We start from the raw sequence: 26,477 nt of genomic DNA, 5'->3' as shown, positions 1-26,477 counted from the left end.
TGAAGAATCTCTCTCACTGTAACTGTGTCCTCCTGTTCTGAATCTCTCGGTTTAGTTTAAAACCAATCTCAGATTTCCCTTTCCCAGACTGTTTAATGTTTTATAAATCCCATCAGGTGCTTCCTTTCCTGGTAGAATAGCCCAATTCTCCTTGACACATGACCCAGAACCTTGACCCTGGGGGTGAGCCTGGGTGTTTCTCTCTCTGCACTCCCCCCTTCCCCACACCCCTCCCCCAGGATCTGAGTGTCTCCCCTGTGACTGTGTCCTAAATAAGACTCAGTATCAGGAAGAACACCAGGGTCCATGGGATTCCCAGCCAGCAGAGGGTTAGCAGTGACTGATACTGACCTGTGACCCATGACCCAGAGTGGCACCATGGCTCAGTGGTTAGCACTTCTGCCTCACAGCGCCAGGGACCTGAGTTTGATTCCAGCCTTGGGCGACTGTCTGTGTGGAGTTTCCCTGAGTCTGCATGGGGTTCCTCCGGGTGCTCCAGTTTCCTGTCACAGTCGAACAGGTGCACCCTGGGTGGATTGGTCATGCTCAATTGCCCACAGTGTCCAGGGTTTATTTTTTGGCTAACATGTGCAGGGATGTGTATGTTGGGTGGATTAGCTGGAGGGATTCTATGATTCACGAATGGCCTTTTAATCTCCCAGTTCACAGAGAGAGAATGGAAAGCTGAATTCTGTACTCATCGGGAGAGACTCAGGAAAAACACAGGGAGGGAAAGGAAAGGATCAGCAACATCCTGGGAATACACTGTCCCTATTCCAATCAGGGACTGGGAATTAAACACTCTGAGGGGAAACAGCTTCTGTTTACAAACTGGAAAAACCAGTAACACAACAATCTTTGGAGACTGCACCCTATTTGTTGAGAAATTTGCACCATTGTTTGATGTGAAGCTGCAGAAGCAGAAAAATGGAACAAGTGCTAAGTGATGACCCGGTCCCAGTGACGGGGAAGCTCCAGCACAGCCAGGCTGAGGTTCAGGCTCTGAGCCAGTAAGGCTGGGGCTGAGAAGAGGCCTCTCCCACCAGCTCAATGAGCATCTGGACAGCACTCGGACCCTGGGATCCCCCTCTCACAGTAAACATATGGCTCAGTCCTCCCAACTGGGGGAGGTGACGGTACATTGGGATAGTCCCTGGGGCATAGAGTCATAGAGATGTACAGCACAGAAACAGACCCTGCAGTCCAACTTCTCCATGTATCTGACATTGTACCTATTACCCGTGTGTGTACATCTTTCTACAGTCCTGAGTGAGCTGTGTATGGGTGCACACTGAACACTCTATGTGTATCTGTCTATCTCCCTTCCCTTATCCCGGTTCCGTAACTTCACTATCAGCCTCTTCTCGGCCACTTTGTGTTATTGCCTGTCCTGAAGTCTGCATTGGAGGATGGTCACCGGGAGATCTGAAGCTGAATGTCCCTGCCCGCTGAAGTGTTCCCCACCTGGGAGGGAGCACACGCCTGCCTGGTGATGACTGAGCTGTTTCCCTGAGGGTAACCCAACCTGTCTGAGTGTGATCTTCCTGGGAACTGGTGACAGGAATCTGTTCATCTCTTTATTGGGTATTTTACTGAGACTGGGACCAATCATTGACTCTCTGCTTCTGCAGCTTGAAGTTCTGGAAATGATCTGCAGCTCAGCATTGACATGGAGTGGCGGGGAGAAGGTGGTTTGTTCTTATAGACTCTAACAGCAGTTGATCCCGTTCCCTCACCCTGAATTATTTATTCCCAATCCCTGATGGGAATAGGGAGAGTGGGTTCCCAGAATGTTGGTGATCCTTCTCTCCATCTCCCTGTGTTTTTCCCGGGTCTCTCCCGGTAAGTACAGAATTCAGCTTTCCATTCTCTCTCTCTCTCTCTCTCTGTGTCTGTGGTGAATGTAAGTCTCTTGGGGAGAGTTTGAAATGGGGGATGTTTGACCAGCCGCCTGTTATACAGCCAGCCTGATCTTTTACACATTGAAGGCAGCACAGTCTGGGAGACTCTGATGGGATTTGTGTCCAGGTCTCCTGACAGCAGGATGTAGAAACCCCGAGATCAGAGAAGCTCCGAGCAAATGGGAAATGGTTCCAATGGAGAATTTTAATTTTCACATCGATTGGGAGAAGCCAAACAGCTTCATCATTCCTGGACTAAAGTCTTGTAAACACTGCCGGGGGGGAGAAGGAGACTCCATGTTTAACCCAGCCCAGGCTCAGCTGTGATGCCCTCATGGTTGAATAGGCCGGGTTATCTCAGACACCAACATCCTACTGGCTGTGTATAAAGGGCTGATTAAAAAGCTCAGTGAAGGACAGTGAGGATCCTGCTCTGGATTGTCCATCCCCCTGTTTGACAGAGAGACTGTTCACACAGTAACTGTCCCCCATGGTCTCACACTTCATCCTCCCAAAATATTCCGGTTTCTCTTCATTTCAATCGGATTCACTCACCCCATATCTTTCCTGGTTATGGATAAACCTGCCCTCGGATTATCCTGAATTCCTCACTCCAGATGGACCATGGGCAGGAGAGTTCCTTCAATATTTTTCTTCCATTTATGCCAGATTCCTGTTCCAGGTTAGTGATTTTCTGTTTAATATCCAATCACTGGATTGTGTCCCAGCCTCTCCCTGTGTCCACACTGACTCCATCGAGTATCTGAGTGACCCTGATTCTGTGTTTACTCCCTGTTCTAAGAGGCTGCAGCAGCTAATTCTGACCCAGTTGAATCTGATTCTGTTGATTATATCAGACAGGAATCTGACAGTGTTATAATTTGGTGGGTTATTGGAGATTGTCACTGTGTGGATAGGCCTCACTTTGACCAACTGGAAGTGTGTGTAATTGTTTTCAGCCTGACCTTTACAGATATAACATGTGGAAAGTGATTTTGAGGACACTCTCTCACATTGTGATGTCCCTGATGTCTGTGAGGTGATTCTGGTTTTGTGGCCCAGGTACATTAATATGATGTTTATGTTGGTGTTGAGTAACTTCCTGCTTTCATTGTTTGTTTTACAGAGACTAATGTATACAGTGGAATGTATACAATTGTTTCTGGAATTAATGACTTTCCTGAGGTTACAAGCACTGCAACAGTCAATGGAGTTATAATAGCTTCTCATGACAGTAAAACCAATCAGAACATCCCCAGGCAGCAGTTCATGGCAGAATTCTTCAATGTGAATTTCTGGGATTATGTCACAGAGATAGTGAACAGACATGCAAACATGGCAAGGGAAACAATGAGTGCAGTAATGAAGAGGACAAACCAGACATCTGGTAAGATGTGACTGATTGAATTTCCCTGTTGGTTGTTCCCTTTCATCATAATACTTCATTCATTCCCCAACACTGACAATTTGGCCCCAGGACTGGGAGAGACATGATAGGCCTCCCCTCTTTCTGTGAGCCTTTTCCACTCCTAGTGCACCACCAGCATTCACCCCACCTCTTCATATCTTTTGAGGGAAAATAGGGAAACAGTGTGGTCAAAATGTTTTACATAGGTTTAATAAAGCATCTTAGATTTTATAGTCCATTCCTCTGTTTGCAAAACCCATTGAAATCTCAGCTTTCAGTGTGACCCACCTTCCAATCATTGCTTTCTCAGATGTTAGACTTTATCTGTGAGAGTCTGAATCACGAAGCAGATTCAGGTAACCTTTAATGTGATCGATAGCTTCAGTTACAGCATTGCAAAAAGGCACACAAAAAGCTTCAGAATGTCTGAACTTATACAGTTTAAGCTCAGAGTATGCACCCCCTCCAACTCCTCATCAAATATCAATGACTCAAATCTCTTCTCTGAATGTAAAGACTGTATGTGTCTGAATAGCATCATCACCTGTACATGCCCCAAAGATTTCTTTGAATAAAATAGATTTTTGAAATTAAAAAATAAATTAACCATGGGCAGCCAGCAGCCATTTTGTGCCGCTCAGTCATGGGAGCCCTGACACCAGACAATGACACACAACTTGGTTCTTCCTGTTATGTGAGTATCTCTGTTTCTTCAAACCTGGCCCTATGCAGTAACACCTTACAGGCACCTCGAAAGTAGAAATGTCACTGCAACATATCACAGGGTAGGAAAGGATTGCAGATGCTGGAAATCTGAAATTTAAACAGAAAATGCTGGAAATTCAAAGCTGGCCAGACTGCATCCACCAAGAGAGAAAGAGAGTCGATCAAGGGTTGTGTAAAGATTTGTAGCTCGGGTGCCGGTTGCCATAGTTATGGGTATGTTCACCGAGCTGAGAAGTTGATGTGCAGATGTTTTGTCCCCTGTCTAGGTGACATCTTCAGTGTTTCGGAGCCTCCTGTGAAGTGCTTCTGTACTGTGTCCTCTGGAATGTATTTGGTTCCATTCCTGCTGCTTCCGGTTGCTGGTTCTGGTTGTTCGTTGGAGTGGCCGGTATATTGGGTCTAGGTCACTGCGTTTCTTAATCGAGTCCGTGGATGAGTGCCAAGCTTCTAGAAATTCTCTGGCTGTCCTCTGTTTAGTTTGTCCTACGATCGTTGTGTGAGTTTCCCTTCTTGAGATTCTTACACGATTGATGCAACTGCAATACGCCAACTTCTGTGAACAGCCACAACTTATTTAAGCAAGTACAAGCTTTTTGGAGAATCACTTAACACTGTTCATGATGCTTGCAGAGCATGTCAAGTGAGGGTCACTGAATAAGGGAACAGTCCTCTCTTTATACACAGTCAGTCATGCTTGTGAGACACAACCCCCTGTCACTCTGCCATAGTCAAATGCCCAGGAACAGGCATTGTATATGCCACCAAAAACATTTAAAGTGATTGTTTTGAGAAATAATGTGTGATTAGATTATTCCTTATTTTTCTACTGCCATCTGCAATAGTTGAGCATTTGTAGAGTCTGATGAGATTGTCACACCTTGCCTGCAAGACAGACAAACAACACCCCCAACAACCTCCCAGAGTCATTTAGCATTTAATTTCTGACATGTGAGGAGAACAAATTAACCATTTAACATCTTAGTTGTGTCAACAAGTTGAATTGGTGGTCTTTGTCATCTCTACCAGGGACAGCTGGTTGTGGTGTTGAGTGGTTAGTTGGTGTTCATGGATACAGATTGCTAGTTGTCTGCCTATTTGTCCTATATAGTGTTTCATGCAGTCTTCGTATGGAATCTCACCCAGATAACTGTCGTGTTGTCTTCTCTGCTGTTGGTTAGTCATTTGGTTTTGGAGTGCCGTTCTCTTTCTGTGTGTCGCAAAAGAACTCCAACAAAAACTGAACCATCTTCTCAGTGGATCCAAACACTCCATACAATCATCACAGGGATTCCTAGACAACATCAAGAACATAAACAGAGGTAAGGATGAAGCAACGGTCTCATTCGATGGAACAATACTGTTCACTTCAATTGACAAAACTCTCGCCAGAGAGACAATAGCCAACCTCCAGGACAAACAGAACAGGCGACACGACAGGGAACCTCCCAACAAGGACTGCAGAGTCACACTACTAGACCTGTGCTTGAGGACACACTTCCCATTCAACAACCAAATACATGAACAGATCAATGGGACACCTATGGGCTCACTCATCTCCAGGCTCAGAGCACAAGCAGTGATGCAGAAACTGGAACAAACAGCCCTCCCATAAATCCAACCCAAACTCTGAATCAGATACATGGATGACATTTTTGTAGTTATTAAGAGAACAGATATAGAGAACACATACTATATTATTGACTCTGGTCATAGGGATCAGATTTACGAGAGGGGAAGAAACCAACAGCCAACTCCCATTTCTGGATGTGACGGTAGAAAGACCACAGAGCGGTGAATGTACCACAACAGTGTCCAGAAAAGCCACACACATGGACCACGTCCTGAACTACAACAACAACCACCCAAACACACCCAAGAGAAGTTGCATGAGGACCCTGTTCAAAAGGGCTACAACACACTGCAGCTCTCCCGGCCTACGAAAGGAAGAAGAAGAACACCTCTACAGAGTCTTCACCAAGAAGGGATACTCTCGCAACTTCATCTGCAGATGCCTAACAGGCAAACAATACAACCAAGACATGCCACAACCCAACACACAAACCGTTCTACCCTTATATAAAAACGTCTCAGACTGACAGCCAGATTTCTCCACCCACTGGGATCCATGACTGTCCATAAACTGACAGGCACGCTCGGACATCACTCACCAGGACAAACGACCCCACGCCCATCATGTGCTAGACTTACGCAATTTACAGGATTCCATACGAAGACTGTATGAAACACTATATAGGACAAACAGGCAGACAACTAGCAATCCACATCCATGAACAACAACTAATCACTCAATCCCATGACCAATTGTCCCTGATAGCCACACACAGCAACGACAAAGACCACAAATTCAACTGAGTCAACACAACGATCATAGTCTAAAACCAAACAGAGGACAACCAGGGAATTTCTATGTCATGGCACTCATCCACAAGCTCGATCACCAAGCACAGTGACCTAGACCTACAACGAACAACCTGAAGCAGCAGGAATGGAACCAAATAAATTCCAGAGGACACAGTACTGCAGCACTTCACAGGAGGCTCCGAAACACTGAAGATGTCACCTAGACAGGGGACAAAATGTCTGCACATCAACTTCCCAGCTCAGGGAACATACCACAACTACAGCAAAGAGAGTCAATGCTTCAGGTTCAAGATCTGCACATTCTGAAGCAGGGTCACTGGCCATTGTTTCTGTCTGAACTGACACTGCCAGACATGCTGTGGATTGTGAACAAGTCTCATTTCTACTGGAACAAAATAGCATTTTTTGCCATCAATCCTTCCCAAACCCCTCCTTGTGAGCTCTCCTTCCCACACCAGAAACCCAGAGGCAGCTGCTTGAGTTCACACTTGGCACAACATTAAATATTAATTTCACACCATATTGATGTACGAAGAAAACACGAGCAACTTGCTCAGCAATCCAAACTGTCAAAGCAATAAACTAGTAACTTTTTAAACAACATATAACAAAAATACCAAAACATAAATTGCAAAGTGGAAAGCTAATTAGGAAAATCTGTTTTTTGTTTTTAAGAAGCAGAGCGAGAAAGAGACAGAGGAGGTCACAGTCTGGGTCATCGTGAAAGGGATGGGTTTGGACTGGCTTTGGGAGTTGGGTTGAACTCCCACCGAGAGCTTCCATTCTCCTCTGGTGGTGCAGACGATGAGCTGGTCTTGATGGAATTCATACAGATGAGGGGCTGAAAGGGAATTTCCTTCCAGCCTGGGTTTCCCTCCTCTCCGGGTCCAGTGTGTCCACAGGTTATTCCACAGGATGAGGTGGGGGACAAGAAAGAGAGTGAGTGAGTGTGTGTGTGTCATACTGTGTGGATCCAGTCAGGTCAAAAGAACAAAATAATTCTGAGTATGAAACTTGCACAACATAAGCACTGATACCAAAAGCCTTTATAAACTTTCTAAAAAGGAAGAGAATAGTGAAAGTAAATGTTGGTCCTTTCCAGGACAGAAACGGTGAGGTAATAATGGGGTATTCAGGGATAGCAGAAATGTCTCTGTTTTCACAGTGTAAGGTAGCACTGTCTTCCCAAAAACTGCAGTTACTACCCAAGGAACTTGGTGCAATTGCTGTAACTGGGGAGAAGGTATTACATAAACTGCTGGGATGAAAGGCAGATAATTCCCCGGGACCTGATGGCCTGCACCCAGAGGTATAAAAGGATTTGTCAACAGAGATAGCGGATGCATTAGTTGAGATATTCCAAAATTCCCTGGATTCTGGAAAGGTACCAGTGAATTGGAAAAAATGCTAATGTGATACTCTTATTCAAATAGGAGATAGGCATAAAGTGGGAAACTGTAGACCAGTAAATTTGACCTTTGTCGTGGGGAACCTGCTGAAGCCAATCAGAAGGAAGGAGATAACTGAACATTTAGATAAATGAAGCTTAATTCACAAGTGTCCAGTGGATGTGGTATATCTAGACTTCCAGAAGGCATTTGACAAGATGCCACATAAAAGACTGATCCTGATGGTCAGATCCTCAGGGGTTAAAGGTAGAGTATTGGTTTGGATAAGGGATTGACTAACTGACAGAAAACAGAGGATCAGGAAAAATGGATCCTTCTCTGGGTGGTGAACTGTAACTAATCTCGTGCTGCATGGTTCAGTTCTCAGACTTCAATTAATTACAATCTGTATAAATGATCTGCAAGCAGGGACAGAGTGTATCGTAGTTAAACTTGTGGATGATACTAATATTAGTGGGATACCAGGCTATGATAAGGAGATAATAAGTTTCCAGATGGATATTAGTGAGGAGAATGGGCCAGACTCTGATAGGTGGACCAGGCGAAAGTGAGGACTGCAGATGCTGGAGATTAGAGTCGAGAGTGTGGTGCTGGAAAAGCACAGCAGGTCAGGTAGCATCCAAGGAGCAGGAGAATCAACACTTTGGCATTCCTGATGAAGGGCTTTTGCCCAAAACGTTGATTTTCCTGCGACTGTGACAGGTGGAAGTGAATGTGGATAAGTGTGGTTTGTCCATATTGGCCAGAAAGTAAGTAGGCAAATTATTATTTCACTGGGAAGTAGATTCACAGTGTGTCAGTGCAGAAGGATCTGGGTGTTTTTGGGCATGAATTTCAGAAAGTGGATATACAGGTGCAGCACCTCATAAGAAAGGCAAATGGAATACTGGCATTTTTTTGCAAAGAAGTGTTGTTACAATTATATAAGGCGTTGGTGAGACCACACCTGGAGAATTGTGTCCAGTTGTGGTCTCCTTACCTAAGGGAGGATGTGGTGACATTGCAGGCAGTTCAGACGAGGTTCACCAGGCTGGTTCCAGGGATGAAAGGGTTATTGTACGAGAAGCAATTGTATAGCTTGGGCCTGGACTCACTGGAGATCAGAGGAATGAAGGAGGATCTGATTGAGGAATATAAAATGCTCAAGGGGATTGATAAGGTCGATGTCTAGCAGACGTTCCCCTTGGGGGACAGTCTTGAACAATAGATGATAGATGTACAGAGAGAGGAGGTCGGTTCAAAACTGAGATGAGAATTACCTACCCCTTTCAGGGGGTTGTGAATCTGTGGAACTCACTGACCCAGAGCGGGGCAGAACCAATCAACAAATTCAGGACAGAAATGGCTACGTTTCTGATGGAAAGCAGGATAAAGGGGGATGGGAGCAGGCAGGAAGGTGGAGGTGAGACCTTTTTTTATTTCAAAAATATATTTTATTCATAAAATACTTTGATGATCTGTACAACTAGACATGCCACAAATGTAAACATTCCATTTGTTTGCATACCGAAAACAGAGTAATCATTCCTATTTACAGGTCTGTACGATTACATTTTTAGCTGAGGCGTCAGAAGGGCCCAAATGACTGCGCGGGCCCCCTGTTCTTCTTTAGGCAGGCAGATGTTACACGGTGGTCTTTCCCCACCGCGCCTTGGCGGCAGCTGCCCCAAGCTTCAGCGCGTCCCTCAGCACGTAGTCCTGGACCTTGGAATGTGCCAGTCTGCAACACTCAGTCGGGGTCTTCAGCTGGAAGATCAACAGGTTTCGGACCACCCAGAGAGCGTCCTTCACCGAGTTGATGATCCTCCAGGCACAGTTGATGTTCGTCTCGGTGTGCGTCCCGGGGAACAGGCCGTAGAGCATGGAGTCCCGCGTCAAGGCGCTGCTCGGGACGAACCTCGACAAACACCACTGCATTCCTCTCCAGACTTCTTCTGCGTAGGAACATTCCAGAAGGAGGTGTGTGACAGTCTCGTCCCCCCCGCAACCGCTTCGAGGGCAGCGTGCGGTGCGGCTGAGAGTCCGGGCGTGCATAAAGGATCTCACAGGCAGAGCCCTTCTCACCACCAGCCAAGCCATGTCTTGGTGTTTGTTGGAAAGTTCTGGCGGTGAGGCATTCTGCCAAATGGCTTTGACAGTCTGCTCAGGGAACCGCTCGATAGGATCCGCCCTCTCCTTTTCCCGAAGGGTCTCAAGGACACTACGTGCTGACCACTTCCTAATGGACTTGTGGTCAAAGGTGTTTTTCTTGATAAATTTCTCCACGAAGGACAGGTGATACGGAACAGTCCAACTACTCGGAGCGTTCCGCGGCAGCGAGGCCAGGCCCATCCTTCGCAACACCGGGGACAGGTAGAACCTCAGTACGTAGTGACACTTGGTGTTTGCGTACCGGGGATCCACGCACAGCTTGATGCAGCCACACACAAAGATGGCCATCAGGGTGAGGGTGGCATTGGGTGTATTTTTTCCCCCGTTGCCCAGATCTTAGTACAGCAAGTGAGACCAGGATAAGATCAGCAATGATCATGTTAAATGGTGGAGTGGACTCAAAGGGCTGACTTGCCCACTCTCCCTCTGAACTTCCATGTTACTAGAATTAACTGGAAATGTGTTTGAAAGCAGCATATCAAGTGTAGCACTGGAATCTATTACTTGTTGTCATGAAAACAGAAAAAAAATGAATTGCTAGGAATGAAGAAATATATAACAAAATGAAGAAATTGATGGAAGGATCATTAACATTAATCATGTTTAGTTCTTAGCCAATCAGCAAACAGTCAGATAATGAATGAATTGAGGACCGGAGAGACATTAAAGAGAACATTTGACTGTCACGATCCATTCATGATCTGGAGATATTTTTGAATCACATGGTGCAGATATATTGTGACCCCTTTGGGCAGCTGGGACTTGGAACAGGGAATTCTGGGAAACTGCCTCAAAAGAGGCCAACTCATTCTGTTTAATTTGTGAGGAATGGATTAAACAACGAGAACAAAACTAAAAACACTGCAATAATTAGAGGAAATTGTACAGAAGGTCGATACATAGAGTTGTACAGCTCAGAACCAGACCCTTTAGTCCAACTCGTTCACGCAGACCAGAAATCCTAAACTGATCTAAGTCCTATGCCAGCTTTTAGCCCATATCCTTGTAAATGCTTTTTTTGCATAAACACATCTCGATGTCGATTAAATGTTGATATTGTACCAGCCTCTATCACTCCCCCTGACATCTCATTCCAAAATTACACCACCCTCTGCATGAAAAAGTCACCACTTATGTCCCTTTTACATCTTTTCCCTCTCCCCTTAAACCTATGCTCTTTAGTTTCGGATTCACCTACCCTGGGAAAAAGAACTTGGCTATTCAACTTATCCATGCCCCTCATGATTTTATAAACTTCTAAAGATGACCCTAAGCCTCCAACACTTAAGGGAAAATAGCCCCAGCCTATTCAATTTCTCACTCTACTCCAAACTTTGTAAATCTCTTCTGAACTCTTTCCTATCACAGGAAGTCCAAAATTTAGCATAGCTCTCGAAAAGTGGCTGAATCAATGGACAGCTGCAACATGATATCCCAACTCCTGTACTCAATCCACTGACCCATAAAGGCAAGGAGACCAAACACCTTCTTCACTATCCTGTCAATCTGTAACTCCACCTTCAGGAACTATGACTCTATACCCCAAGGTCTGTTTGTTTGGCAACACTCCCCAGCACCCTACCATTAACTGTGTAAATGCTGCTATGATTTACCCAAAATGCAACACCTCACTTTTATCTAAATTAATCTCCATCTGCCACTCCTCAGCCCATCTGATCAAGGTCCCATTGTACTCTGAGATAACCTTCCTCACTGCCCACTACATTTCCTGTTTTGGTGTCATCTGCAAACGAACCATTATTAACCATTCCTCCTATCTGCACATCCAAATCATCTGTTAAAATGACAGAAAGCAATGGACACAGGTAGTGAGTAACTTAAAGAGATTGATCCTCATCTCCATTCCGCCAGGCTCAGGGGAAGAGATTGCACAGCCCCACGTAGGGAGAGGGTCCTTGTAAATAACACACAGAGTCCGATCGTGGGCCAGAGCCTGTGGGAGGCTGACAGAGTGGTCACAGACAGACATGGACTACATCCCCCAGAATGCAGCCTGTGATCAAAATAAATGACCACATGGAACGGGGCTGTCGTTCCAGGACAGTGGGAATGTGAGCGCTGGAATTCTGACCTGGATCGGACAGCAAATTGTTTATTTGCACCAGGTTGGGGTGTGAGACAGCAGTTGGAGAAAGGGGCAGCGTTGCCTGACTCTGGAACCTTCTGACAGCACAGGCCTTGGGGATTAGCCCCATGTGTAACCCCCTCCCCTTGGCCCTAATATAGGATCCCCATTCCCCTTAAATGAGATTGTTCCTCTGGTTATTAATTATTAATTATCTATGACTGATCACCGACAGGATTTCACATTTTTCAACGAATAGCTACTGTTGAGATCAGTGATGACGGCAGCATTAAGACATCGATGAGATTTGGATTTGATGGAAAGGACTTTATCAGTTTAGACCCAGACAGAATGAGATGGATCGCATCCAATCCCATTGCAGTGATAACTAAAGAGAAATGGGATTCTGATGATTCCTGGAACAACTACTGGAAAAGACACCTGGAAGAAAAAGATGTTGAACATTTAAAGAGATATTTGGAAGCTGGAAAGGAATATTTCACAAGGAAAGGTATATATTTCAGTTCTGTTCCATTTTCTGATCTAACCTCACTGATCTATGAAACCGCTCTCCCATTCCATTCAGTGTCTGTCTGTTGTTTGTGTTTTTACCCTTTCCCATCACAGTTCAGCCTGAAGTGTTCATCTCCAAGAGGGAGCCCAATCGTCAGGACAAGCCGCTCACTCTCTCCTGCCTGGTCACTGGGTTTTATCCTGTAGACATCGAGGTGACCTGGCTAAGGAATGGAGAGGTCATGTCTGAGACCCAATCCTCGGGGATATGACCAAACCACAATGGGACCCATCAGATCCAGAAAGAGATTGAGATCAATGCTGGGGATGAGGATCAATACTCCTGTCACATTGACCACAGCAGCCTGACAGAGGCCCAGCTCTATCAGTGGGGTAAGGGACTGGTGTGTGTGTGTGTCTGTGTGTGTGTGTCTGTATGTGCGTGCATCCTGTCTTTTCCACCACTCATTGAGATATCTCTGATCTGTCCCTCATTCCCTTTACCCATTCCTGCTCCATGTCTTTTGCTGCACTTCCCCAACAAAACCCTCCTGACCTCAGGTTGGAAATATTCAATTGATCCTCAGTGCTCACAGCATTTTGGTTTGAAAACTCCAGATTTCCATGAGTGAATTTCTGAGGTAGTGCTTCTTGATTTCCCTCCTAAATGGTTTCAGTCTAATTTGAAGGTGGTTCTCCCTTGTCCCAGATTCCAGCACCAGATTATTCCTGTCGTGATTGTACCAAGGTCAGCCAGCTGCACCGTGTCAATAGGAGGCCTCTGATTGGGCCGTTAACCTGATCCAATCAGGGAGTCATGACTGACATTAAAAAAAGGGTGAGTGTCAGAGGTATTGAGGGTCTGGCAGCTGAATCTGAATGAGGTACTACTAACGTCAAGGACGGGTGATGTGTAAATAATGAGTGGCTTGGTGAGTGAATGCTAGCTTCTGTAGGGTTATTTCAGGGGCAATGGGGGTAAAGCATGATCGTGAAGAAACTTGCTCACAACAGGCACCTTTCAGTCAGGGAAGCATTTGTTTGGGAAACTTGACTCATCAATCCTGCGATCAAGGACTGGGCCCAGTTTGTGAAAATAATGCGGCACATTGTCTGGGCAAACGACATTGTGGCAGACGAAAAGCAACAAGTAATTCTCCTGACAGCCTGTGGAGCTGCAGCTTATTCTGTTATTAGGATCCTAGCTTTTCCTGAGGCACGAGATACTAAAACCTTTCAAGAATTAATGGAGATAATTCAGGATTATTATGAGCAAAAGTTTCCTCTAATTCTGGGACACAATTGTTTTTGTTTGGCAATTCAAGAATCAGGGGAATCCACATTGGGATTCCTGACTTGGTTAAGAAGACTGACAGAAGCACATGAATTTGGCTGAACCTTTAATGAGATGCATAGAGAATTATATGTGGAATTACTGATGTAACTATGATGTCATTAATGATGTCACTATGTTGCAATTAATTATGTAACTATGCAAAAACACCTACTGGCTGAGTCCCAACAGGACTTCAAGCAGGCTTTATCTTTGGAAAATGCAGCAAGTGGAGCTCATGAGTTGCAGGGCATTCCAATGGAAGTGGATCCCTCGACAATCCAACTTAACTTGGGGAACACCGCCCCAGTGCAGGCAATTGTATAGCCTCACACAAGACACATCAATCAGAGGGACTTGAGGTTGGCTCACAGCAAAACCCCAAACCAAGCCCCGGCAAATGGTTAGAATTTTCTTCAAGATCCTGGCCATCAAGGCATTGTGGTTTCTGTTGGTACATGGAATTGAGACAGCAAAAGAGCCCGACTGGGCTTAAACTGAGTGAGATAACTTATAAGCCAGTATCCTGGAGGGTGATCTGAAAAATCCATCCATATCTGGTTTGGAACAGTTAAATTGCTTCTTAACATGAAACTCAGAACCAACCAATTTAAATGTCTGGTTAACTGGTCATTCTGTTCTGATGGAGGGCGATCCGAGTGCAGCTGGATCAGTGATCACAGAACCAATCTTTAACAAGATTCACTCTGAATTCCAACCCTTAACTTTGCACAAGATCTTGGCCAGACTGAGAACGTAAACTGAGGAAGCTTCAGAGAATAGGGGTACAACTTCAGTTCCGCTCTTTCACGGAAGGCAGCTGGTTCAGTGACCAGTGATTGTGCTAAAAGCTTCAAATCCAAGCTTAATGGGGAGAAATCAGTTGTGAGAGATTCACCCTGAATGGCTCAATATGTTTCAATTAGAAAATGGCTGCTTGAGTGAAATTCAATTTAATTACCTGCAGGTCATCCAGGAAGATCTAGGGGTTATCAGAGGAGCCAGGCTACCTGGCATGTTGACCAGGAATCAATCCCATGATGCTGTAAGGCCTGCCCAGTGCCATTGGCCTTACAGGCAAAAGTCAAGGCAGAAATTAAAAGGCTGGAAAGTGAAGGAATTATCAAACCAGTCCAGTTTGTGGAATAGGCAGCAGTGATTGGAATGGTTCTGAAGCCCAGTGGGTCGGTTTGCCTTTGTGGGGATTTTAAACAAAGTGTAAACTGCTTTTGACAGCAGAATAGATAACCAGCCCCTCAGGATTTGTGCACAACGTTGGTGCAGGATGGGAGTTCTCCTTCACAAAGCTGGACATGAGCCACACTTACTTGCAATTGTGATTAGACCAGGTTCCCAGACATATGCTCCAATTAATATCCATCAGGGATTGTACCAAGATACAAGACTGCCATTTGAGGTATTGTCAGCCTGTTTGATCTTTCAGTGGACAATAGAGAACATCTTGCATGGTCTACCCCAGGTCGCCATTTACTTAGATGGTAAATTAGCCAATAACAGGAAAAACTAATAAGGAGCAGTCAGAGAACTGGATATAGTCCAAAGGTGGTTTTCCAAGGCAGGCATTTGCCTAAGAAGGGAAAAATGTGTATCCCAAATGATCTACTGGGATACAGATTCGAAAACTCTGGGTTACACCTGTTGGAAGATAAAGTGAGGGAGATCAAAGGTGCTCTGGTTCCTACGTCTGTCCAGGAACTTACGTCATAGCTTGGGCTGGTAAATTATTTTGGAAAGTTTGTACATAACCTGTCCTCCATCCTGGCAATGTAACATCAACTCGTGACAGAAAGGATCAGCCTGGGAAATGGTTGCAAACATAAGACCGAGCTTTCAATGAAGGAACGATACAACTGTCATCCTCGAAGGATTGGCACTCTATGATCCCAAGAAAGATCTAGTATTGACATGTGATGTTTTCCTGCACAGCATTGGAGTTTAATTAGCTCATGATGGCTCAGTGGAGAGGAACATCCAAGAGCATATACATCCAGGACTTTGGCCAAAGCAGCACGTAAATACACCCAGATACAGAAGGAAGGATTGATGGTCATATTTGGAGTCAGGACATTCCACCAATACCTTTATGAATTAAAATTTGTGATAATCATGGACTACTTGGTGTGCTTAAAGAAGACAAGGCAGGGCCACCCTGTAATTTTGGGCCAATCGCAAGCCAGAACACCGCCTGGGAGGCTGAGTAGCGAATGTGGATGTATTGAACTGCCTACCATTAGGAAATACACCACTGGGTAGCACCCCCAATGGAAAAGTCTATAATGGTATTAAACTTTCTGGACAAGCTCCTAATCAGAGCTGACTATCAGGCTTTGGATACAGAAAGATCCAATCCCTTCAAAACAGAAATAACTTGTATTTATGAGGGAAACCAAAAGGCAGTTGATATCCTTTGAATTGAAAGATTTTTGGACCCAGAGATACCAGCTCACGGCAGAGGATGGAATATTGTTAGAACTTGTTATAGAAAGTGTGATTATCCTGAGTAAAGGCCGCTGCCAAACTCCAGCTGAACTCCACCAGGGATCTCTAAAATGAAATGCACGGAGAGACATCGCATGTCAACACTAGATCTTTCTTGGGATCACAGAGTGCCAATCCTTAGACAATGACAGTTGTTTCATTACTTCATTGAAATCTCGGGCTTATGTTTGCAAGGAAGTTAAAGTGTTCAGCCATAGTGCGTGTTTAGGGCATTTCAGAGAACATCTCTGACACACACACACATGCAGACACAGACACAGACATGCACACACACTAAACAACCCCACCACCCTGTGGCTGAACACTTTAACTCCTCCTCTCACTCTGCCAAGGTCATGCAAGTCTCTGGGCCTCCTCCACCACAAAACCCTAACCATCCAATGCCTGGAGGAAGAACGCCTCATCTTCAACCACAGAGGATCTTTGTGGATTTCACCAGTTTCCTCATTTTCCCTCCCCACATCTTAATCCCAGAAGCAACCTTCCAACTCAGCACCGCCCTCTTGAACTGTCCCACCTGTCCATCTTCCTTCCCACCTATCCGCTCCACCCTCCTCTATCATCTTTGCCCCCACCTTCATCTACCTATTGCATTCCCAGCTTCCTCCCCCTCACCCAATCTCCCCTCCCATTTATCTTGGGCCACAAGCCTCATTCCTGATGAAGAGCTTACTCTCGAAACGTTGATTCTCCTGCACCTCAGATGCTGCCTGACTGACTGTACTTTTTCCGTGCCACACTCTTCGACCCTGACCAATGAAGGCAAGATGCCATACGCCTTCTTTACCACCCTCTCTACTTGGGTGGTCACTTTCAGGGAGCTATAGACTTGAACCTCAAGATCCTTCTGTCTATCAATGCTGTTCAGAGTCCTGCCATTAACTGTATCCTGTTCCGTAACGTGTGATCTCCCAAAGCACAGCACCTCACAATTACCTGGATTAAACTCCACCTACCATTTTCCCGCCCATATCTGCAACTGATTTATATAAATGATGAAAAGCAATGGAGCCAGCACTGATCCTTGTGGCACACCACTGGTCACAGGCTTCCAGTCCAAAAAGCAACCCTCTTAGACCAACCTTTGTTTCCCACCTTGAAGCCAAGTTTTATATTCAGTTAGCTAGCTTCCTCTGGGTCCCATGTGATCTAACCTGACTAACCAGTCTACATGCAGAACTTGGTCAAACACTTTGCTGAAGTCCACATGGACAACATCTACCCCTCTACCTTCACCAATCTTCTTTGTTACCTCTTCAAACAACTCAGTCAAGTTACAGAGACACAATTTCCCATGCACAAAGCCACGTTGACTATCCCTAATCAGTCCTTGCTTTCCAAATGCATGTAAGTCCTATTCCTCAGAATCTCCTCCAACTATGTACCCACCATTAACGTATGGCTCATTGGTCTATAGTTCCCTAGCTTTTCATAACAGCCTTTCTTAAATAGTGACACCACATTAGCCACCCTCCCGTCTTCTGGCACCTCTCCCTTGGCTATTGATGATCCAAACAACTGAGCAATCTCTTCCCTAGCTTCCCACAGAATTCTGGGTAACACCTGATCAGGTCCTGGGGATTTATCTACCATTATACATTTTAATCTTCAGTACCTCCTCTTCTGTAATGTGCACTGTTTTCAAGACATCACTATTTATTTTCCCAAGTTCCCTTGCTTCCATGCCCTTCTCCATGATACGCACTGACACAAAATATGTGATTAGTATCTGACTCATCTCTTATGGTTCCACACATTGACAGCCACATTGATCTTTAAGGTGCCCTATTCTCTAACTATTTACTCTTTTGCCAAAATGTACTTTTAGAGTCTCTTTGGATTCTCCTTAACTGCATTTGCTAAAGCTGTTTCATGTCCCCTTTTTGTCCTCCAGATTTCCCTCTTAAGGATACTCCAACTGCCCTTATACATTTCTTGGGATTTACTCAATCCCTGCTGTCTATACCTGTCTATGCCTCTTTCTTTTTCTTGACCAGAACCTCAATTTCTCAAGTCTTCCAGCATTCCCTACATCTACCAACCTTGTCCTTCTATTATCATGCCGTGGTCAAACCCCTCTGTTACGTAAAAAGAATAACAATTTATTTTCCTAACTCTAATAGTGAACATTAAACCAAAAAAATTCACATGTCCAAACCCCCCTCCCCGCCCCCCCGCTTCTTTTAATTTCTTCCGATCTGACCCCAACTCTACAAAAAAAAGCTATTCCAATAACACACTTATTAAACATTACATTAACTTAATCTCAAGACCACTTACTCTCTATCTTCTTCAGTGTCTTCAGTCTTCCCTCTGCTGATCTCCCTGGGGTTGTCTTCTTTCTTTGTTACTGCGAGGATGTTTCACATGCAAAGGTATCTTTGATAGACACTGTTTCTAATTTCTTTGAGAGCAGGATGTCAGATGGGCAGTTGCTCCGCGGATTGATGGCAGTTGCTTTCTGATAAATTTTCAAAACTCCCATGTTTTATAGCTTCCATGACACACTAAATTCTTATAATTTGATTGGTTTCCAGGTGTCAAAACAATAAACTCAAACTCAATTGGGTTTTTAGTATCCTCGGCACAATTTAAACTGATCAGTTAAATTCGAGTTGTTGTCAAAACAGCAAGCAAACCTCAGGGTAGACAGGCAGGAGGCTGGAAGAACACAGCAGGCCAGGCAGCATCAGGAGGTGGAGAAACCAACATTTCAGGTGTAACCCTTCTTCAGGTCGGGGGCTGGGTGCAAGGGGAGCTGCAGGTAACTATTTAACAGCCAGTTGCTGCATGTATCTATTTTGGAACAGCTCATCTCCCAGTCTTTCCATCCAGGCAGCTGAGCCTGCACTTCACGTTTACTTCAAACTTCAGAAAACACTTTCTATTTTAAAGTGAACAGACAGGCTTTTGACTTTGTAACACTTCACACTAACAGGAACATACTGTCTCTGGACCCTCATTATCTTTAAAGGCCTCCCACTTCCCATTCATCCCTTTACCTGCAAATAGCCTCCCTCCAATCACCTTTTGCAAGTTCCTGTCTGATACTGTCCAAATTAGCCTTACTCCAATTTAGAACTTTAACTTTTTGATCAGTTCTATCCTTTTCCATCACTACTTTAAAACTAATAGAGTTATGATCACTTGCACCACAATGCTCCCCCCCGGACACCTCATTCACTTGCCCTACAATTTTTCCCAACAGAAGTTCAAGTATTACTCCTTCTCCAGTTGGTACATCCACATATTGAAGAAGAATGTTTTCTTGGACATACTTAACAACTTTCTTCCAATCCAAGTCTTTCACACAATGACAGCCCTAGTCTATGTTTGGAAATTAAAGTCTACTGTTACCATCCGAATATTCTTACAGATATGAGATCTCCTTACACATTTGGTTTTCAATTTCCTGCTGCCTACTGGGGGCTATAATTCAATCTCAACCAGCTGATCATCTCCTCCTTATTTCTCAGTTCCACCTATATAACTTCACTGGTCAATCTCCCAATATATGCCTCCCTAAGTACAGCTGTAATGCTATCCTGAACCAAAATCTTGTCCTCCTCTCTTGCCCTCCCCCCCTTTCTATCCTTCCTACAGCATCTATACCTTGGAACATTGAGATACCAGTCCAGTCCATCTCTGAGCTATGTCTCTGTAATAGCGGTGATACCCTAGTTCCATGTTCCCAACCATGCCCTAAGTTCATCTGCCTTACCTGACAGACCCCTTACATTGAAGTAAATGCAGTTTATCATTCTGACCTTGGTCACTGCCAAGCTCTTGCCTGTTTTGACTATTTGAGCTGTTCCCCTTACCTGCTGTACCAGCCTCAGCCCTTTCTCTTTACTCACTGTTACTTTGATTTGAGCCATCCCCTTACTAGTTTAAAGCCTCTGCAGTAGCACGATAAAGCCTCCCAGGTAGCACAAGTAACAGACCACAATTTACAAACCAGAAATTTTGTAATGTTTTTAAAATGGGATGAGATTCTTCAGGTAAGGACAGCTTCATACCACCCAACATTGAATGGCCTGGCAGAAAAAGCAGTCCAAACTTTAAAGGCTAGCTTGAAAAACAGACTACCCTCTTGATAGCTACCAAGGTATCATGGTTCTTATTTGATTATGGGATTACCCCACATGCAACAGCAGAGTTGGGACCAGCAGAGTTGCTAATGGGTAGAAGACTCTCCACCAGGTTGAATCTGATCTTCCCAGACCTGTGGGAGTCGGGTGTAATGGCCTCAGGAACACCAATGCTGGACACAAGTCTCCATCAAACAAGAGAAACTGTTTGATGCAGGGAATTAAGGATCAGACCAGACTCCTGCAATATATTTTAAGAAGGCAGCCTGGAGCCTAACTTTATCTTATTTTAAAGGCAAATGTAAAGTGCTGTGTTCCAGATGCAATTCGATTGGTCACACTACACAGCTTTAGGCAAAACACACTTTATCGATCACTAGAGCTAAAATATAACTAAAGAAAGTGGAATTTAGAATACCACAAATCTCAGAAAAATTAACAAATCAATAGATACAGTACCGATTACTAATTAATGATTCAATGTAGTAACATCTCATAAACACACCCCTTGGCAAAGTTCAGAAAATAGATTTGTCTCACAGGTAACTGCAGCAAGCCAGAAGGAAAAGCTTCAAGAGAAAGCTCAGAGAGAGGAGCAGCAAGGGGACATTTACTGTCATTCCAAGCCTGTTGAGACTCCAACAGTAACTGATGCTGAATCACAAAGCTAAAAAACTACAAACTAGAAATCTAGGTCCGAGAGCTGGCCACACCCATCTAGGCTGCTTCTATTGTTCCTGCTTTAAAAAACCCAAGGCCACATAAGCCAGTCACTTCACTGGCTTTCCAACCAGACAACTCGACACCTCTGCCTTACAACCTCTCTTTAAAAAGAAACAGGACAAAATAACCTCTCAAAGTCGCAGTATCATCACAGTTAGGGGAGGAGTTTTGGTGTAAGAATGATGGAAATGGCCCTATATGGGAAAGAGGCATGCTCCATGTGAGATCAGGACCAGTGATGTGGAAAGGTCAGGCAGGTGCGATGGTCCTGAACCAGCGCAAGGTCCATTTGAAAATTGTAAATTTGTAAACAATGCAGGAGCAAACCGTACACTGCCCCTTTGAGCAGTCAGAAAGGCTGCCAGAACCCATGGGTTCCCTATCTCTGTCAAGCATTGTTGAGAGTTTAGAATCTGAGATGGACATGACGGAAGGAGCCAACTCAATGCCTTTGCCACTGGAAGAAGAAAATAAAATCCTGCCAAGGCACTCCTGGCACAAGAGGCGAGCTCCTATGCATTCGATGCTGGCGTTATTATCTGCTAAACACGGAAGAAGCTGTCCCAGTGTTAAAACGCCCCAGGATGCTCTCCAAGGAAAATGGCTGGCCTATGTTCTCGGACTCAGAGGGGGAGTGAAGTTGTGATGTAACATGGCTAACCAGCAGGACCTCAGAGAATATGAGTTCCCTGATTGATCCAGCCCCAATCAAGGAGCTCTGGCTGACAAATAAAAAGGGAAGTGTCAGAGATGATGACACTCTGCTACCTGACTCTGAAAGAGTCAATCCTAAAGTCAAGGACTGTTCATATACAAATAAAAGGTGACTTGGTGAAGGATACCATCCTCTGTGTAGTTATGACATCGATCCCATCAATGAGATCTGGAGTGCAAAATTTATTGAACCAAGTCCATCAATTCCCAATGGGTGGGTTAAACTAAACTGTCCCCAACCAACACAGACCAAGGATGGATCCAGGAACAGAGATAATCCTGATATTATTCCAATGTGTTTCAGAAATCCCAGAAAACAGTGTGGTACGTTCCCATCTTCTACTTTTGATTGGATTAATCGCTGCAATGGCTACAATATTTGGAATAATCATCTGGAAAAGGCCCTGGAGAGGTAAGATTCAGAGAGAGAGGAATGTGGAACTGAGGGGACTGGGTGAGTGTGGGGGAGTCTCCAGTACTGGGAGTACGGGGCACTGTGGGGAATGGAACTGAATAAACCCCCAACACACAGATACACACGTATAAACACATCTTGTTCCCTGTTTGATCGTCCTTTGTGTGATTGGACCCGACCAGACACTTCACACACACATACATCCTCACTGACTGAATGTCAATGGGATGGGAGAGATCTCCAGAATCTCCATAAGGTGTAAGGATGGACGGGAGTGTGGGAATGAGGATTTCTGACACAATCTCCATTCCCTCACACTTGTTGTGTTCTCATTCTCTGAGAATGGATTATTCCCCATCCTAATGGACATTTATTTTGTTTCTGCAGGTTCACTGAGTGGGACCTACACAACAGCTCGCAGTAAGTGACTGGGAGAAGACAATGAGAGGGTCTGTAGAAAATAACTAAGAGAGATAAGGCAGTGAAGATGATCAAGTACATATTCCAGCACTCACCTCTTGTTCACCCCACTCAGTCCGTCTCCCAGCACTGACCCGTGGGTCACTCCACTCAGTCCATCCCCCAGCACTGACCCCTGGGTTACTCCGCTCAGTCCATCTTCCAGCACTGACCCCTGGGTCTCTCCACTCAGTCCATCCCCCAGTAAGTGACTAAGGGGACAGAGTGTTGGGAATGATGGGAGAGAGATTGGAAGGTGTAGTGTTACATTCTCCCAGACCCTGTCCTACCCTCCCAGTCACTGTTAAACCCTGTCAGACTCATTTCACTCCCATCCTGACCCTGTCTCACTGACCTTTAAAACCTTGTCAGACTAATTTCAACCCTCTCCTGGCCCTGTCTCACTCTCCCAGATACCGTTACAACCTGCCAGTCCAATTTCACTCCCCTCCTGACTCACCCTCCCAGACACTGTTAAACCCTGTCAGACTAATTTCACTCCCCTCCCCATCCTGAAGAGATTGCCTTGTGTCTGTCCATTTCTGACCTTGTGGGTTTCCTGAGCTCCACTAAAGGTCATTCCTGGAGCTTCATTTAGGAATAATGGGATCCTCCTGTTCCAGTGTGAACATGGACATCACCGTCCATCCTTCCATATCACAGCAGACACACAGAATTACAGCTCATTGCTCACACCCAGTTGATTCAGGATTGAGATTGACTTTTCCTGAAAATGTGTTTCCACAGATTGAGCAGTGGATTCCAGATCCGCACGTTTGGATCCTGATTCTGCAAGTGAGACCTTGTCAAGTCGTGTTTCCATCCCATCTCAGAAATGTGAGCAGTGTCACCGTCAGAGGGATCTTCATGGATGGTTCCTCCCTCACACTTTCTCATCCTCACTGTCTTCAGTGGGTCAGTGATTGACCTGAAATGTCGCAATGTCCTGAACTCCCTCTGAGCGAGTTTTTGTATTGTCGGACGTGAATCATTTCTGCACTTTATGCAACGAAATTTTAACTTTTATGTTAAAGTCTCTCTCTGAATTTTGTAACTGTCTTATTGTTATATTGATATCTCTCTCACTATTTAACTTCTACTCTTCCATTTTTATTCTCATCTATTTTATGCTGAACTGATCTATTTTGCACTTTACGTAAACAGCGTGATCAAATGTGAACTTTTATGTAAACCTCCTTTATTTTATTTGTTCACAATCATGTATTTATGGCAGCAAACATCTGTCATTATTTATCATCAACAATTAACTGCAGAGACTGATCATTGCAGTTGCCAATCAATAAATTATTGTTGATCATTGATTTGTCTGAATTCATTAATGATTTCACAAGAAAGGGTTAATTCATTCACTCTGCAGATTGTGGATGTTGGAATCAGCAGTGTTTGAGCTTCAGTTCAGTGTGAACTGGGAGGGGGTTATGACCATGCAACTCCCCAGGAAGCCTTCCCCAAACCAAGCAGGATGTACACAGTAAACACCAACAGAACTGTACATGCTGTAAATCAGAGCTGAAAATGTGTTGCTGGAAAAGCGCAGCAGGTCAGGCAGCATCCAAGGAGCAGGAGAATCGACGTTTCGGGCATGAGCCCTTCCTCCATGATGTAAATCAGAAACAACAATGGAAATGGCTGGAAAAGCTCAGCAGGTCTGACAGCATCTGTGCAGAGAAATCAGAGTTACTGTTTCGGGTCTGGTGACCCTTCCTCAGAACTGGTCTGATTTCTTTGATTTCTCTTCACAGATGCAGCCAGACCTGCTGAGCTTTTCCAGCAATCTCTGTTTTTGTTCAGGATGTACAAAGTGATGTTTATTTAATATGTGTGTTTCAGAGTTGGATGGTTGATAATGTCTGGGAGTGTTCATTCCCCGGGGGGGTCACGAGTGTCCTTTTGGAAGGATCTGAATGAGTGTGAAGAGGGGGCCAGGCAGCTGCTGGGAGTCAGGAATACTTCACTGACTGGTGACCCAGCAGCTATTGGAGGGAGGAGAGGGCAGGCTCACCAGCTGAATGTTTCACCCGGGGCTTAGCACACAAGCTTCTGGGCTGGGACAGATGGAGAGGAACCTTCATTGTCAATGTTTCCTTCTGACAGGTGCTGCCTTTGAACACACTGCCTGGAGGGGGAGGGGGGGAGGGGGGAGTCAGTGACAGCAGCTGAGGCTCTGTCTCGCTCCCCTCTGTGAACCGGGTCTCAGTGCCACCTCCAGGTCCCCTGTCCACTCCTCAGGTGCTGTCACACCCACCACTCCCCCACTAGACACACACTCACACACATAGACACACACACACACACAGACACATACTCAGCAACACAGACACACACTCATACACCGAGAGACCATGTATCCAATGCTAACATCTGTCAGAAAAAAACATTGTCAACAAATACTCCCACCTCAGTGAGTGATGTTTGTGTCATGCAGTAGTTTTTCAGTTTTATTGGTGAAACTCTAAGAAAAACATAAGTGGTCGTGTGATGATGGCAAGTCAGTGTTTACAATATAAAATTTGCATTTCACAAATGATATCTCTTTTTATCTAAAATACGTTAAATGTGTCAACTATCATTTGCAGTTAAAACTTAATTACTAGAAACAGTTCACAAAAAAATTTCATCAACAAAACTGTTCCTTGCAGTCTGTCCCACTTTCCCCTGAAACCTTCCCACCTGGTGTGGGCACAAGTTGGTGATCTTGGTTGTTTGAGCGAAAGCTGCTTCTTGTTCCTGCCCCAGTACCACTGGCCCTCCTCAGGAGTGAGCTTGTACATTGGTTCACAGTCTCATGACAAATTAGACAAGAACTTTCCTGTGTGGTTTATGTGACCAACACAACACTGCACACTTCTCACATCTGTTCATCCCCATGTCTTTGTTACAGCTCTCACCTTGTCAGGATCAGGGTGAAATCCTCTCACTGTCGAACATTTCCTGAGCACTCGACTTCAGTTTCCTTCACCTTTTCCTTTTTCAGCTTCCACTTCATCTGTCAGGACCCCTCCGCAGTCACATTACATTTTAATCAGAGTCTGTGCAATGGCTTCTTTCACTGTCTTTCCACATCTATATATGAGCAGCTAATCCACAATAATATCCACTGTCAGAAGATCCCTGATGTTCTCATGCTGTCTGCTTTGATGCTGTTCTGGAACAATCATTGAAATCCTTTGGATCTATGCAGCCTCTCAGATTTCCAGGTGTTTTTTCCCCATGGCTGCGATGCTGCAAATGCTTTCTGTAGGAGTTGTCCCTTTCTTGATAACTCCCTTTGTTCCCAGCTCGACTATCTTTCCTTTCAGGTTGGACAGGAGGGCAGCTGGATCTCTCCTCAGCAAATGCTGCACTGGTCTCACACTCTCATCCTCTTTGAGATGATATGTGTTGCCAATCTAAGCTTTAGACTTGCTTCAGCTGGGATGAATGGATTGTTACTCAATGTTTACGATCTGGATCTGCTGGGCTTTATTGTGACAATCACATTGGTTTCTCAGCTTCATTTGTCCTCTTGGGAAGAGTGATGTTTCATTAGATGGTCTCAAATTTACCTTTGATGGATTCATTTTCAGGTCATCAAATAGAGCCACTTCACACGTGTCTGTGAAGATTATGATGTTGCATGAATCAC

The 26,477-nt window shown here is 44.8% G+C and overlaps 1 protein-coding gene across 6 annotated transcripts; it reads left to right on the top strand.

Annotated features, from left to right (window-relative positions):
- Positions 1 to 1,634: 1,634 nt before the first annotated feature.
- LOC148140954 (uncharacterized) lies at positions 1,635 to 24,151 on the top strand. 6 transcript variants are annotated; one of them, XR_015753114.1, is made up of 7 exons: positions 1,705 to 1,842; positions 3,028 to 3,288; positions 12,299 to 12,574; positions 12,691 to 12,969; positions 22,262 to 22,369; positions 22,760 to 22,792; positions 23,579 to 24,151. XR_015753114.1 is itself a non-coding variant. In XM_087979712.1 (5 exons), exons 1-5 carry the CDS (start codon positions 1,791 to 1,793, stop codon positions 23,581 to 23,583), a joined length of 459 nt encoding a protein of 152 aa, XP_087835838.1. In that variant the 5' UTR covers positions 1,705 to 1,790; the 3' UTR covers positions 23,584 to 24,151. The 6 variants fall into 6 exon arrangements, 2 of the variants coding, with proteins under 2 accessions (XP_087835838.1, XP_087835836.1); XR_015753113.1 differs by lacking the exon at positions 1,705 to 1,842 and adding an exon at positions 1,635 to 1,688 and having other exon boundaries at positions 12,299 to 12,969; XR_015753115.1 differs by lacking the exon at positions 12,299 to 12,574.
- The last annotated feature ends 2,326 nt before the right edge of the window (positions 24,152 to 26,477 follow it).

This window comes from Chiloscyllium plagiosum, unplaced genomic scaffold, assembly GCF_037043375.1.
Source record: "Chiloscyllium plagiosum isolate Xiang-an unplaced genomic scaffold, Cpla_swu_hap1 HiC_scaffold_35, whole genome shotgun sequence".
NCBI lineage: Eukaryota > Metazoa > Chordata > Chondrichthyes > Orectolobiformes > Hemiscylliidae > Chiloscyllium > Chiloscyllium plagiosum.
The sequence above is the reverse complement of the archived record's forward strand: the minus strand, read 5'-3'. Positions and strand labels throughout refer to the sequence as shown.